Here is a 16050-nt window from a genome sequence, read left to right as displayed (position 1 = left end):
TACAGAGTGTTTCAGATCGGCAAAAAATATAGAAAACGATAAAATAAAAAACAGTATCAATACAGGCCAATACGTCTTACCGGCATATCAGCATGTATCGATATTTTGAACCTTGATTAAAAATTCCAACTACACGGTATGGGAGATGGCCTTCGTTGTCATCATGAAGAAGAGAATAGGAGGATAAAGGTATATACTCAGAATAACGAACATAAGACGCGCCTTCAATTCAACACAGTTAAAAAAATTTAATGTACAGAGAGAATATTATACATGCTCAAAATAAAGAAAACAGCCTCAATACTTGCAAAGCAATAAAAAAAAAAAAACGAAATCAACTGTAACATACATAGTGTCTCGTAATGGACAAGTAATGACTAATGAAAGAGCGTCATTAGCTCACAAGTGACAAGGTTGGCGTGTAGAGACGTTAAATCAACGTAGGTCCTTGGACCGACCCCTTGATCCGAAGCCCTCCTCTACTGGCGTTACTCCCATCCCCTGTTGTGAAATGTGGTTTGGAAGCAAAGAGACGATTGAGGGTGGCAGCCAGGCGGACCCCACTTTGAGCTAACCTCTTCTCCACGATAGGCAACCTTGAGAGGAAGTAATCGTCTGCAAGCGACAGAACAATACAAGGAAGAAGTGAGATTAAGAATTTTCAGAGGGGAATAAGCTTCAATTAAAATAAGCAATGCTGCTGAAAGAAGGAGGGATTCATCATAACAGCTATGAGGTCATTGAGGTGTCCTCCTCAACTTCCATGTGTCTCACAGCTCATATCCAACTCAAAGATTCCATTAAGCTATGTTTGGTTTGATAAAAATAGGAGAAATAGAAAAATTCCCTAGGCTCAGTTTGGAAAGAATACAAATGCAAACATGTACAACCTAAATACATACAAAATATAAGGATTTTACACTCTACATATTTGCATTTGAACTCCTTTCAAACTGAGCCATAAGAATTTTTCCCCAACTTTCTGCTTCTTTCCTATTTTCTACCAATCAAACTAAACACTCCTTAAGAGCTTAGGGGAACTATAAATTAGATCTTTAAATGTCACTTACGTATGCTGCTTTTTTTTTTCTTTTGATTATTTGAAATTATGAATTGGGGATCCGTAGCAGTTGAAAGTTTCTTTCCTTTTTTTTTTCTTTTTAAAATATGTATTAGTTGGGAATTGAGAATTGCCCTTTGAGAGCATCATCATTGAAAGGGAGTATTATACTTCCTATGGGCTATGTCCAGAGGGCAAGAAACACAGAAGAATCCTGTCTGTGCTTTCTCCAGTCCTTATTGGCCCTTAAGGATGCCCTTATGGACCTTGCTGTAAAGAATCTGAACTCAACATATGCACTCACAGGTAAACCTGCAAGCCAAGATGTAAAGGTTTAATTATCTAAAGATCATCTATAATTACAAATTTACAATTTGTGTCGAAAACAGTTCTGATTGGTGAAGACACTTCAAAGGTTCATCTGTGATCTTTTATTCTCGTTGAAACCCCCCTCCCCCCAAGGAAAAAGAAAATAAATCGTAAATAGATCCAAGAAAGCAATGTAGGTCATGTTTGGTAGTATTTTATATTTTATACTTTTAAGAGTATCAAAATGCAAAGTACATGGATTATTTTTATTTGAAAACCGTTTTGATGAAATTTTTTCAAAACATATTTTTTAAAGTAAAAAAAATTATAGCATTTGGATAAAACAAAATATTTTATATATGTGCATGCCATGTGTCATTAATTATGTTTAGATGTTATATGTCATCCAAATATGCCATGTGGCACCATATATGGATGTCAGGTGGCATCTGAATGTTAGGTCAATGACATAGATGCCATATAGCATCTTAATGCCAGGTCAATGGCATGTGAATGACACATGGCAACATATAAAGTTGTCATGTGACATCTAAAAGTAAGTCAATGATACAATATGTCATGTGGCATCTATATATAATACCATGTGGCACACATGATTGAATACATTAATGTGTTTATGCTTTCACGTGACATTCATATATACTATCGTGTGGTGGATGTATAAGTATCACATGTATGGTTGGTGCACACATTTTAGAAAGTATAAAATATGTAGAGAGCTAAAAAGTATGAAATATCAACAATTGACTTCGTGCTTTTCATGTTTTTGGCACTTTTACTTGCATCTTTTAAAAGTTAAAAGAAAAAGTCAAATAAATGTGTTTATTTACTTCTCATACTTCAATACTTTGGAAAGTATGAAAAATACTACCAAAAAGGGCCATATATTCCAAGGATTATTAGCATCCCTAGCAGGTAAGAATCATTTGATTTATTCGTATCTTGCCACTCAATAGATTTCTTACAACACAAATGCTAGCAAATGACTTGGTTGAATGATGCTCAAATCAGGTAATCTTATTCTAGTACATGGAATTTATTCTTATAAGAAGTAACATGAGAAATTTCTCCTAATTTGCTTTTAACCATGACTAATGTACTAGCACGTGCTATGCACATGTGCAACTAAAGATAAAAGGGTAAAAACTAAAAAGATTAGAAGACATTTAGATTTTGAACCTTTTTACTGAATTTCTTTAAATGTCTTGACTCATTGATAGAATTTAAAGATTAAAACACTAGGACAACTTCCATTTGTAAGCATCAACTGTATATGATAATATACTTGTAAAATGTTGTGATTGAATTTTATGGCTGCACAGAAAACATGGCAAGGATTGGCATTATATAGTAATTGATACGGCCAAAACCGACCACCGGTCAAAAACAGCCAAGTGGCAGCATGCTAGGGGCAAAGTTGTCAATTGATGAATTACGAGCTGACTTGGTCCTAACTAGTTGACCTGTCTTGATGAGTTAACCTAATCTTGAAGAGTTGATCTAACACCAATTCATAACATGCACAAGCAACACATGGTCGAGCTGATTAGAACATCAATGCAAGCGCATACCACATGCATACAATGTGTCAACTAAGGGCATGACATGTTGGTTCTTGGATGAAGCCCCTCTCTTATAAATGGGTGAGCTCCACATTCATTTGGACACAACACAACACTGCATTACACAAGACACGCCGGACACCTTGGCACACGGAGCTCTCCAGCTCTCCTTCTCTTCCCTTGGTGTTACTGACTTGATCGTCAGAGTTCACACCCCTGAGATAACACCCGGGCCTTTGACGTCTCTGCTGGTTGCAGGTCTCCTCCCTTAGCAGCCAAGGTGCTGAGGTGTTGAGCCGAGGTGATACTCCAAGATGAGGTGCAGCCGAGGCGAGGTGACACCCAACTCTAGCAACTTTCCATCTTTGCCCTCGTGGCCAATTTTAACGTCAACAGTAATAGATATGTGTTTTGGTTACAATAAAATATTATTTGTACCATTCCCTCAGCGTACAGCCCCAAGAAGGTTACACTAACGAAAATGAATTTTACATTCTCCACAAGTTTCTTCTCTTCTTTCACACATTCTTGATCCACCATTTTTTTCTTTAGGCTTGGTTTGTTTGCCGTGCAACTTCATTTGCAATGGTGCAAAGTTTAGTGCAATTCTTTTATTTTAGTTTCATCTTTTACCTTATTTTGTTTGTTTTATTACTTTATTATGCAGATGAAGTATAATAAAACCTGAGGCAAAGTAAAGACCAAAGCAAAGTTGAATCATAATTTGCACTTTTCTCAATCTCATCGGCACTCCCATGCATTTGTACTAGTTTAAATGAAATTGCACTGCAAACAAATGGAGCCTTATAAATTTCTGAATTTGAAAATTCCTCAGTTGTATTTGATTTTTCAAACCCCAGAATTTAATGTCTTTAGTCTCGAAGACATGACATGACAACAAAACCAGTGTCCTTGTTAGGTTTTGAAGACTCACTTATCAAAAAGGACATTTAAAGGTTCCATACCAGTAAGAAGGCTTCTTTTGGATCATCATCATCTGGTCCTTACCCCATATTTTCAATTCAATCTCTACGTATTACAAGTAGGACACCTTCTCATTTTAAGGCTCTTTTCTTTCTTTGGTAAACCTTTTCCACTCAACACTCTACTTCATTGTAAAATAGGCAGAAATTTTCACTCAACATTTGGGCTTTGAGGGACATTGTTGAGTGCTTAGACTGCCCTACCTTTTCTTGGCCCTTGTCCTACTTAGGCCTTCTCCTAGGGGCAAACCGCAAGGAAAGTCGATTTTAGAATCCGGTCCTAGAAATGAAAAGAGATTGGTGGCGTGGGAAAAAGAACTACATCTCCTTGAGGGATAGAGTTACCTTGGTAAAGGCCACACTAGCTAACCTACCAGTTTACTTCCTTTCTGTCTTTAGAATCCCCTCTAGGGAATCTAAAAGGTTAGAGAAGCTAATGAGAAATTTCCTATGGAACTTAGAGAGGCTGAAAATGAACACCTAGTCAATTGGGAGGTTGTATGTAGGACAAAAGAACAGGTAGGACTGTGCTTAGGGAACTTAACAAAGAAGAATATGGTTCTTCTGGGAAAATGGCTGTGGAAATGGCCTTTAGAGAGAGAGGTTGTGGCAAGAAGTAATTGGTAGTATTCATGGCTGTTTGGAAAATGGTTGGGATGCTGGTTTATCACAACAGGCTACTTTGGCTTCACCATGGAAGACAATCCCTAGCCTTCTACCCCAATTCCAACAATTTATCAAGTATGATGTTTGCTCTAGGAATCTAGTAAAATTTTGGGAAGATGTTTGGGTGGGCAATTCAGCTCCTAAAGACTTATTCATGCTCTTTATTAAATCTCCTTGCACAAAAAGAACAGGTTTCCAATTGTCTCTCCTCTCCTTTAACCCCTTTATCTCCTAATTAGGATTTTGGTTTCTGTAGAGGTTTAAGGGATTTTGAATTAACCAGTGTTGTTGTGTTGCAGATCCCCTTTCTATCCTTGGTAACGTCTACCTAAACCCTTTGTCACCAAACAAAAGAATTTGGTCTTCTTCCCCAAAAGGTTCCTTCTCTGTCACATCCTTCTTTAATTCACTTTGTCTTTCCTCTGCTCATCTGGGTTTCCCAGTTAAGTCTAGACTAGGCCTATCCCCCCTAAGGTTTCAGTGTTTTATTGAGAAGTTTTTCAAGAGAAAGTTAACACTTTGGACCTCGTACAGAAGAAAAGGCCTCACTTATGCCTTTCCCCTTTCTGGTGTTTTCTTTGCAAATCTAATGGAGAGGATTGTTCTCACTTATTTTTATCCTGCCCTTTTGCTACAGCTATTTGGTCTTGGATTTTTGCTCTTTGTTAGTGCAGGTGGAGTTTGCCAATAAAAGTAGCTCTTTTGTTTGATTCTTCAGCCCTTGCTTGGCCTACCAAAAGAGGGAATTTGATGCAGAAGCGTATCAGAGCAACTTCACTTTGGACTCTTTAGGAGGAAAGGAACAACAAAATCTTTCAAGAGATCAGAGCAACTTCAATTTGGACTCTTTAGGAGGAAAGGAACAACAAAATCTTTCATGAGAAGGAAAGAAACCTATCTGAAGTCAAGGACTGCATACTGACAAGGGCGAGACATTGCCTGAAAACTTCAACTTTGTTTCTTCCATTCTGCTTTGTTGACTTATGGAGAAATTGGGCTGCAGTGGCTTTGAGTTCTTCCTGCAAGGAAGGGGTAATTGCAGATTGGGTTTGCCCTCCTAAAGGCTTTGTAAATTGAACTTTGATGGAAGCAGCCTAGGTTACCCTGGTCCTTCAGGTATAGGAGGGGTGCTGAGAGATAAGGACAGCAGTCTCTTAGCTCTGTTCTCAAGACCAGTGGGTTTAGGAGATTCCACTAGAGCAGAATTACTAGATGCACTGCAAGGAATTCAGCTCATAAATCAACTTGGAATAGAGAGACTACAAATCGAAGGTGACTCTCAAATAGTTGTGGGGTGGCTAAGGGACCAAGAATCAGCAATTTGGTGTTTCAGGGACCTCCTCAAGAGAGTGTTTTGGCTAACAAGAAATATGACTGTCAAAGTCCAGTGGGTATGAAGGTCAGCAAATATTTTGGCTGACTCTCTAGCCAAACAAGGAGTCAATAGAGAACATCTGTTATGGGCTGCTTTGTAATATACTATATTGCCCCTTCCTTTTCTCTGTTAGTCTGTATGTCGGGCTACTTGTACTACTGTCTTTGATTGTTGATCATTGTGGTTGTAATTTTCTGTAGGCTGCACCTCGTGCCTCTTTATGTTGGGCTGTGTGTACTGTTACATCATTTGATTAATGAATTAATTTTTCATCTATCAAAAAAATAATCTCAGTTATATTCCTGCACCATTTTATGCCCAAAACCTTGTCTTCTACTTCTTAAAATGAAAACAAGGACAGCCTAAAGAAATAGATTTTGCGAAAAGCTCAAGCTTAAAAAGGAGACCTTTAACTTGAACCTTGAACTGTAAATTCATAAACATGTCAAATGATCAGGACCCACTGAGAGATTATTAGAGTTCCAGACCAAAATACATCCACATAATAGCCGAGTAAACTTGATCATTTGTCATTTGAACAGTTAAAAAACACTCTACTGCAATTCCAAAACTACACTGCATATCATATGGTAAAAAGTAATCAAACCATGCTGCTTTTTTTGTACATTCACTCTCCTAGGAAGGATCAATTAAATAGTGGTCCTGGTCTCTTTTTATGTACTAATCCACAGCTTATGGCTCAAGGTAAAAGGATCTTTTTCCTATTGTAGATCAGGCAATTTGCAACATCACTCTTAAAAGAAACAAGAAGTAGAAAATTTATTCATGCTTCAGATTACCTGAAAGAGTGCTTCCTGGTGTTGCATTCCTGTATGCAAATTTGCATGCCAAGTTAATGCTTTCAGAAGCATACCTGCAAAAGCAGAGTCACTTATCATATCTGGATACCATCATTCCTTATAAGAGACAAATGGAATCAACTCCTTCCTATTTTCTTCTATGATTTGCCTCAGCATCTGTGCCCATTGCTAAGAAATGGTGAAAACATGCTTCAGTGATCAAGAAAGTAGGGTGCACTTGAGCTTTACACATTTGCTCCAGCATTTATGACTATCAAGAACCATGCAAGACAACCAATAATTTTCCATGGCTTTTGTCGCCAAGCATCAATGAACTTCCATGGTTAAATATGGCTTGATGATCTTTATTTTTTCCAATTTCCTATGTAGATTCTTTTCAGTTGTCTATCATTTTCTTTCTGTTCTCTACTTTATCCTCTGTGGACAAATTGCAGATAGAACTGCAGAAAGTATAGTAATGATACTTAAATACGCTTTTTGTGATTTTTAAGTCCATAAACTTACCTTGTTTTTGGTATAAATATCTACTAATTACAATATCAAGCGTCAAGAAGCTCCAGGATCATACATCTTTTCTCTTTTTTCTTTTCCTTTCTTGGGGGCTCAAGCTGTAATTGGAAGATAAGAAAGTTTGTCTTCCTCTTTGTTATTATTCTTATGATTAATCAATGAATCTGTTATTGATCAAAAAAAAAAAAAAAAGAAGCTCCAGGATCATACATCCAAATGCAGCTTACTTTTTCTATTGTATGCACAAGTGTAGCAGGCATATTAGGGTCTATCTATGCTACAAACACTGCACCAGAAAGGAAAGAACATGCTTACAGGTCTGGACAGACTAAGTACTCTGATGAGCAATTTCCCCAGGTTGCGATGTCTGATGACCAACCATCCTATTCACAATATAGTAAACAAAAAAAAAAGAAATTGAGAATGAAGACATGCACCAATAAATAAATCAAAGAAAATGAGATCATAGTTTATTTTTCAGCAATTAATCAAGTTTGTATGCACCAAATAAGAATTTATTGTAAACAAGGTAAAATCGTGCATGCAGACAATACGGTTAAAGCATCAGAAGTAATGCGTTGTTTTAATGGTTTGACTGGCTGATATTGCAATGGAAATTATAAAAAAAAAAAAAAAAAAAAAATCTTCTTGAACAGGATTATATGGATTTACTCTTAAAATTCTTGTAGATTATTTTGTTACCAGGAGTCTCCCTTCCATTATCTACAATTTTATGGGATTTGACCCTTCACCAATAATTTTAACTTCTATTTGGATGATCTTGAAAGACAATCATAACCAGAGTCTACTGGAAAAAAGTGTTCCGAACTATTTCGTAGGTATTTTCTGTTACCCATTGGAAAATCTCCTGATATAATTGGCTTTTCTATGGCTAAGCAGTTCTATTTCATCTTTATTTTTGTTGCTTACATGAAATATTTTCCTTGAGACAATCTTCTGATGATGGACATTTGGTACTTCCTTATGTGAGGCATTAGATAATGGGTCTTTTATGGCAACTCCTCTTTTCAGCACCTTGAAGATTTCCTTTCCTATCATGCTCATATACCGCCAAATCATGCTTTCAAGGATCCCTCATAGACCTATGAATTCTTAATGTCTTATGCCTACAAATTTACCCATATTTAATCAATCTTCAATTAAATAAAAAAAGTTATTATGAAATACTTTTAAGTAATCTGGAGTGTTTAAAGAAGCATTTGAGTATGTCTTAAACGCACGTAAAAGAGGGAAAATAAGAAAGAAGAGTTAGAGAAATAAAAATTTCATACAACAGTATTTTGACTGTCAATATAGGTAAGGTGCAAGTTATCTGGGAGGCAGTGCCAAGTCAAAACAAAGTTTAAAATGGAAAAAAAAAAAAGAGAAAAAGAAAAAGTGAAAGAAATATTGGCCCTAAACTGAAACAGAGATCTTTAATGTATTGACATCCATCTTGTAAGAGAACCAGAAATATGATAAAGCTGTTTCTTTCTTCCTTTTTTTAGAAAGTCAAGCAGGGTTTAAATATATGCTTTTGGGGCCATTTTGAAACTATCCACTTGAGAACAACTTTTTCTTAAAAAATAAGGTTTGTGTGTGTATAAAGAAATAAGAGGAAAAAGGAAAGTCATACCGTAATATTCCTTTGAAGAGCTTGTATCATGATTGCACGATCTGAATTATAAAATGTCTTCAAGGCAGAGTCAATGATCATATCATCCCATACCTAGAATTGACAAGAAAAATCTACCATTGCCACTTAGGTCATTATAATAATGGAAAATGAACCAATTTCCTCTTCATTTCTTGACAGAGATAAAAACAAACTCAATCACAGATTATCAGCATCCTTTATAATTCTACCACTTAATAATCTGTATAATTCTCATGATCTTGTCTTTCCTAGAATAAGAAGAAAATAAATATCACAAAAATGATACTTTCTTATTCAAGTGCTATTGTCACCTACATGATGTAAATTGGTCTTTCTCCGGTACCAACGTACTATTATTGTGTTCCCACCAGCATCCCCAGTAAAACCAACATGTAGAGGCTGTCATAACACAACAAAATGTCATAACAAGATACAGGGTCCATTTATGGTTATGTTAACCACTTTGTTTTTAGTCATCCATGTATATCTCTTGTAGACATTTTCTATAGCAGATTGACACAAGTCATGCAGTGCAACATCAGGCTTCATATATAGTGTTTTCAGTCAACAGCACAACTTTTGCATTAACATAAACAGAAACATCTAACTTTCCTTCACAATTATGGTAAATAAAAATAACAACTGTGTGCATGACATGTGCGGCTTTAAGAAACCATGGTTTCTAAGTCTGGTAGGAAAAAGCAAACCTGATGGACATCCCCAATAAAATGTGATAAGAACAAAAGTGCTTCAGTCAAATTGTCTGCATTCAGGGTAGCAGGCATTATGATTAATACAAATCAGTAAAACCATAAATTTATCACATAAATAAGATGAAAACCACTGAAAGTTTGAAAAAAATAGGAGAATAATGTTTGGTTATTACATTTCCACTCTGAAGTAGAGTTAGACTCATGGTAAGTCATTAGCTGCATGGAATAGTTGAAAATTGCTCCAGTGACACACCTGTCTTTATTACCACTCAAATCATGGCAGTCCCCTACATGAAGGTCAAAGTCATTTCCAGATGCATATCTCTCAACCATGCATCAATCAAACAAAGAAACTAAGCAATTTTGCTGACCATATATATCATTCAACATAAGCACCACAAATTCCCGAAAATCAAAGGTAACTAGTATAACAGCCCACCAGTTACAACATACACTTGACTAATATTGTGCAATTGGTGTGAGGCAAGACAAGATTTACAAACTTACTGCAATATTCATAGTTACACCTGAAATCCGGTGTGTCTACATAGTGTAAAGGCCCACTCCAGCGCCAGTGGAAGTTATGGCGAATTTCATCGGCCCAGGAACAAACAGCAGCAAGATCGCCTTTTGCATAGTCTGGAAGCAAGGCTTTAACTGTGGTAGCAGCATCTTCATTAAGAAATCCCTGAAAAAAGTACTATTTCAATCAAGCAATAAGAAGTAGAAAGTATGCTATTCTCATATGATGAGAATACAATTATTAATATTTTTTCTTAAAGAGGTAAAGTCATAACGTAGGTGTTTGGTTCCGTGGGCATTTATAGATGTGGTGTTTATTGCTTTAAACATTTATTTGAAAAACTATACTTTAAACATTTTTTACTTTAAGCGTTTCTTGCTTTTGTTGTTTGGTTGGGCATAACTTTAAACATTTCTTACTTTCCACCTCAGCTTAACACCCCATAAAGTATGCCACGTAAGCATTTCATTTCAAGAAATACTGGGGCATTGGGGGAAACAAGGATTTGACCCTTCCCCAAATGCGTTTATGTTTTTTAGTGTTTATTTGATAAGTGTTGAAACCAAACAGTGGTTTCATGCACAATAAACGCCAACGCCTATGTGGCACTGATGTGGCAGCGTTTTTTCAATAAACACCCACGGAACCAAACATAGCTAATAAATTAATATCAAAAGTAAAAGGGTCCTGTACAGTGAGAACACAATTATTATTAATAAGGCTTGGAGCAATAGACTAGGTTGGCAGTACTCCCCGTGTTTCTCATTTCTAAATCTTATGTTCTTTTCTTTTCTTTTCTTTTTTGGCTGGGGTAAAGTTCTAAATTTTATGTTGATTCGGAAAAGAAAGATTATTAAGTGAAAGAGCTTAGAGTCCAACACAAAAGCCCTCTTATAAACTACACTGTCAAAGTATCTGTGGAAATAGACCAACTCTCCTATTTAAATCTCAATACACCCATGAATACCAATAGTTATCAAACTACGTTTTAAAGATGCAAGAAATTCTACACTCCCTTAGGTTAGAAATTTTAATCTTGGTATTTCTTAAATTCTGCAAGCCATAGGATCTATATTTACATGTGGTTCCTATAAACTGGAAACTATTCTAAATGTAAATAAATTCAACCAAAAGTATGAATTTTAATATGTTGTGGCTTTACCTCTGCTATCTTACAAATAGCATAGTGCCCTTCCTTCCCCCAAGCTAGAATTCCAGGAAGCACTTGCAGAAGAGCAAGTATTCTACCAATATAGGAGAATCGAGACCCAATCATTTCCACTGGTAAGGATAAATGAAAAGCTAAATAAGTAATTCAAGAAAAGGGAAAGTTACTTGTACCTGAAAGGCATAACTCCCAAAACCCAAGTTCATATGGATCCCATATTTGTTCTCAAGAGATCTTGTTGAGTGTACAGTACCATACTCATAGAAGCATGTAAAGTTTCTTTAATTTATCAAAGGACTAAGAGCATTTTTATTAAACCAAAAACTATCAAAATTTTCAGTACAATTGCAATCCTTGTGTGATATTCAAATGTCTAAAAGCACGTATGATAGAAAACACATGCCCCAGTAACTAGAAAGAAAACAACAAATAAAAAACATAGATTTCATCCAAGAATCAGAAACATCTTAACAAGAACATTACCGAAAGAGCAAGTAATTTTGAATCATAAAAACAAAACAAACTTCCACGAACAAAAGAATTAAGATTCGAGAACATAGCTCATTAATAGTCTTCAGAGGTTTACAGCTCAATGATTGCACATGTCAGCGTAAACTCATAAACAAAGGAATTAAGGAATAAATGATTCCAACCAGAAAGTGACGCGAAATCGTAGAGAGATTTCGTACCTGCAACAATCTGATCCTCGAGAAATTTAAAAAAAGAGAAGGAAAGGGAAAAACTACTTCGTACCTGCAACAATCTGGCGTTGAAGATTCTACCTTTTGAAATAAATATATATTCTGAACTCGAAACTTACCACGAAAAGAAAGAAAACCGATACTGCAGTGCTGCTGAATGAGCTCTCGATCGGGTAACTTCAAGAACACATCCAAGGAAGCTTGGATATTGCAGAAAACCAGAGAGTACTGCACTGACTATAGACTATAGTGACTCCAGATTGGCCGGAGACAGAATCATTAGACACCGACCGGATTACCTATTACGAGCGAAGAAGCCAGTGATCCGTATGCAAAAGGTGTGGATGGGTGGATCCCATCTGAGCTCCATGTGTACGGAATAGGAATACTGGCGTGTTCAACATTTTAGGTCATTAGGATGGGACCAGATAAACTGCAATTGTATCAATAAAAAAACCGATTAGTTTAATTATTGGATATATTATTATTTATCAAAAAATTATTGAATATATTAGAAGCTTTGTTAACCAATAATAACGTCACACGTTTCCTATGTTATGCGAAATGAGCGATTGAATATACATATGTATATATATACGGATTGAAGTGATTGTGGGCATATTTCTCCGTGTATATATATATACACGGATTTGCCCAATGCAACGCAGATTTCGGATTTACACTGTAGAATTATAATCAATAATTATACTGCTGACGTGGGGTGTAATTATTGGTTAAAAAAGTTTTTTTGATTAAAAAATATAGATTCGCATCAATAGCAACCATCACCACGCCAACGGCAACGGAAGCACGCAGAGGGTGGGTGGGTCGCTACTGGCGGTGGCGTTTCAGATACTAGTCAATAATCTGCTGACGGCTAAGCTCACCGTCAACAACCTCATATCTTGCACGATGCAGAAGATGAAGGCCGCCCTTCGTTGCAAAAACAGAGAGACAGTGAGGAGAGTGAAGTGCAGGTGCTGGCTGTAACTGTCCTTGCTTGAAGACGACTAATCTAACGTTTGTGCAAATAAATAATTAGCAGCAGCATTCCAACCTTAATGATGGGTGGATTGACTGAAATATATAACTAGTAGTAATTTCCAATTCCAGTGTTTGGTTCCTTGTGTCAACTAGTGAGCAAAAGCATGAAATCACGCTAGTGTGTGCATGTAGTTTCAGTCGTCTCAGAAACATCAAACAATGCAGAGTACTGTGACTAGTCATGTTTCTTTCCTAAAACAACGCCACGACTGCAATCAATAATCATGTTTAATGTCCTCCAATTAATAATTATACAAATCAATAATCATTCCAAGTTTTAGAACAGGAAAAGGGAGTAGGTTTCGGTTCTGTTACGAGAAGGTATAAAATGAGAAGTCATGTACGGTGATTTGTCCTGACCTAATAATAGAGGGACATGTGTACATGACCCAATTGATAAAACGACAGTTCATCCCGACGTATTCAAGTCTGCCACGGACCGAGCTTAGATAATCGAACTACCTCGGGGCAGGCCCATCTTGGAAGCAAATCCATCTCGGGACAAGTTCACTTCGGGGCACGATTGCATTAAGATCACTTCGGTTACCAGGCACCTCGGCGTTCGTAACAGGTCGGACCCAGGGGCATTAGTTCGGGTAATATTGACCAACCTTCACATGATAACCCTGAACATCTCATCACCGGATTCCACGTTTCACGGGATCATGCCTCGTAACAGTTGGCCTTATCTCCTTCGACCGACTCGGATGACAGCGATATGCCTTATCAGATGGCAACGTTATCTCCTGTTAATACGGTAACAGGCCTCATCACGACAAGAATCCCGAAACCACTCCGAAAAATCCGCGAGGACTCCAGACCCCAACCCTTTGGAGGCAAAGGTACGCGTAATCACTACTCACTAGTTCTCTTGCTTTCTAAACTACCTTCAGCTCGCAAGTTACTGACTTAAGCATCGGAGCGACCTCGTCGGGTAAGCACCCCCGGGTTCTCTGATTCTCTCTATGCAGATCTACCAAGTCCGTCGTCTATTGGAAGCCAAGTCATCTCCCGCTAGGAGTAGCCAGATTGCGTTGCATCATTTGGTGTTGTCTATGGGAATCGCTTCGAAAAGCCTTTTTCCACCAAGCATCCTAAATTCAACTTCCATGGCATCTTCTAGTAACGTTGGGCAGAACGCCGACATGAACACCTCCGGGGGGCAACTTCAGGTCCCAACAGTGTGCATCAGAGAGTTCATTGTACCTCTCTCCGTGGATGGGGTCTCCACTCTGAACGTGCCTCAAGTCATTGCACTAGTGAATGCCCCACTCCTTCTCACGGTGGGTGCAACCGAACTTTCTATCATTCCCCCAGCGGTCGGACAGAGTCAACTTGACGACCTGGTACATTGCATGCGGGCCATGCAAGCCCAAATGCAATAGGTCCAATAGTTTCAGTTGTACCAGCAACAAGTTCTGCATCATGTTTACCAACAACAGTACTAGCACCAGTTCCCCCCGCTGCCTTAGAATCAGCAGCCAGCTCCACCTCGGCATCCAGCCACACAACAAACCAAGCCTCGCCGTCAGAGTGAACGCCCTCCTCGCTGGGGAGAGACCTCCCAAATCTAGAACCCTCTCGGGAGCCAAGTCTCGTCCCGCGGTAGGAGGGAGAGACAGGTTACTCCTTCCACCTCACTGCAAGTGAATAGGTTGGGGGATACCCAGCCCACCTGAGCCACTTCACCTCGACCTTCGCAGTTCGAGGTTTCACTTGCAGAAAATCAGTTCGGGATCCTGGTCGCAGACTCTAGACAAGGCCCCTTAGTCCACAGCAGCCGCCACTAGCAATCCGAACAGCTCCTAGCCATAACTGTGCCTAACAATACAGAAGCTAGTAGCACTAATGTGGAGCTATTGAAGAAGCAACAGAAGTGGCGTTGCAAGGCTCGCCGAGCTGCAATCCCAAATCAGCCCGAACAGCCCAAAGGAAAAGAAGAGGCGAGCTCGGGAACAGTGAAGACCACCCCTCTCCTTTCCGTGCCATCTCCTCTATCTCCCGAGCTTCTGGCTGTCCCAATGCCTAAAGATTTTAAGGTACCTCCCATGGAGAAGTACGACAGGTCGTTAACGACCACGTAGACTCATTTCAATCATAGATGCACCTAGTCGGGGCTGATGAACCCTGCATGTGCGCTGCTTTCTCCACAACCTTTAAAGGAGTAGCCTGCACATGGTATAGAAACCTTGCACCCGGGACAATTAAGAGTTGGGCGCAGTTCGTGCAGATCTTCACCTTACACTTCATCACTAACAAGAGGTGCCTGAGGTCCCAAGAAAGCGTCCTCGGCATAGTCCAAAGGGAGGGAGAATCAATCCGGAGCTACATCAAGCATTTTAACGATGCATGCCTGCAGATCCCCAACTTGGATCTTGCTATGAGACTCACTATTGCAAAAAGAGGCATCACCCACAAAGAGTTCAAGTGGCACGTGGTTGCAAACAAGCCCAAAGATGTTACTGAGTTCCTCAAGCTTGCTGACCAATTCATCTGAGCAGAAGAATAAATGAACCAGAAAAGCGAGAATCCACCAGAGAAGAGGAAGAGAGAAGGTGAAGCCTCAACCAACGGGGATAAAAAGCGGAAGAAGGATGAACCAGCTAGAGGAAAAAGTAAACTGGATCAGCCTTTCCAAACTCCTCCAGTTGAAAGGACAAACTACATGCCCTTGAACGCAAAGCAAGCAGAGATCCTTATGGCGATCAAGGATGCTTCTTATGTGAAGTTGCCACCTCGGATGAGAGGGGATCCGAATACCAAGAACAATAATGTATACTGCCACTTCCACAGAGACCACGACCATAGCACCGAGAATTATAAAAATTTCTGCTACAAGATCGAGGAACTTATCCATCGCGGATATCTCAAGAACTTTGTATTAAAAGAAAATAAAAACCAAAAAGATCGGAAGGGGGAGCAAGGTAGAGATGCTCC

General features: G+C 38.5%; 1 protein-coding gene across 5 annotated transcripts; it reads right to left on the bottom strand.

Moving 5' to 3' along the window:
• Window positions 1-203: 203 nt before the first annotated feature.
• On the bottom strand, window positions 204-12502 carry LOC148875745 (endonuclease 4-like). 5 transcript variants are annotated; one of them, XM_088965223.1, is made up of 11 exons: window positions 12189-12502; window positions 12058-12121; window positions 11363-11481; window positions 10185-10365; window positions 9851-9964; window positions 9672-9727; window positions 9280-9363; window positions 8944-9036; window positions 7623-7690; window positions 6777-6850; window positions 204-615 (listed from the first exon to the last, which is right to left on the bottom strand). In XM_088965223.1, exons 3-11 carry the CDS (start codon window positions 11474-11476, stop codon window positions 431-433), a joined length of 969 nt encoding a protein of 322 aa, XP_088821349.1. In that variant the 5' UTR covers window positions 11477-11481; window positions 12058-12121; window positions 12189-12502; the 3' UTR covers window positions 204-430. The 5 variants fall into 5 exon arrangements, with proteins under 5 accessions (XP_088821349.1, XP_088821347.1, XP_088821350.1 ...); XM_088965221.1 differs by having other exon boundaries at window positions 10185-10377; window positions 12189-12487; XM_088965224.1 differs by having other exon boundaries at window positions 12058-12110; window positions 12189-12468.
• Window positions 12503-16050: the final 3548 nt, after the last annotated feature.

This window comes from Nelumbo lutea, chromosome 1, assembly GCF_056320005.1.
Source record: "Nelumbo lutea isolate HS-2025 chromosome 1, American lotus-T2T, whole genome shotgun sequence".
Taxonomy (NCBI): Eukaryota; Viridiplantae; Streptophyta; class Magnoliopsida; order Proteales; family Nelumbonaceae; genus Nelumbo; species Nelumbo lutea.
The sequence above is the reverse complement of the archived record's forward strand: the minus strand, read 5'-3'. Positions and strand labels throughout refer to the sequence as shown.

Bases quoted from the DNA above. Each gene is read 5' to 3' on its own strand.
- LOC148875745 (XM_088965220.1), bottom strand. From the start codon at position 11,476: ATGATTGGGTCTCGATTCTCCTATATTGGTAGAATACTTGCTCTTCTG. The intron at 9,364-9,671 runs GTTTGCTTTTTC...GTGTTATGACAG, and splicing joins TTATTGGGGATGTCCATCAG to CCTCTACATGTTGGTTTTAC. The intron at 9,037-9,279 runs GTAGGTGACAAT...TGTCAATTCTAG, and splicing joins GAAAGACCAATTTACATCAT to GTATGGGATGATATGATCAT.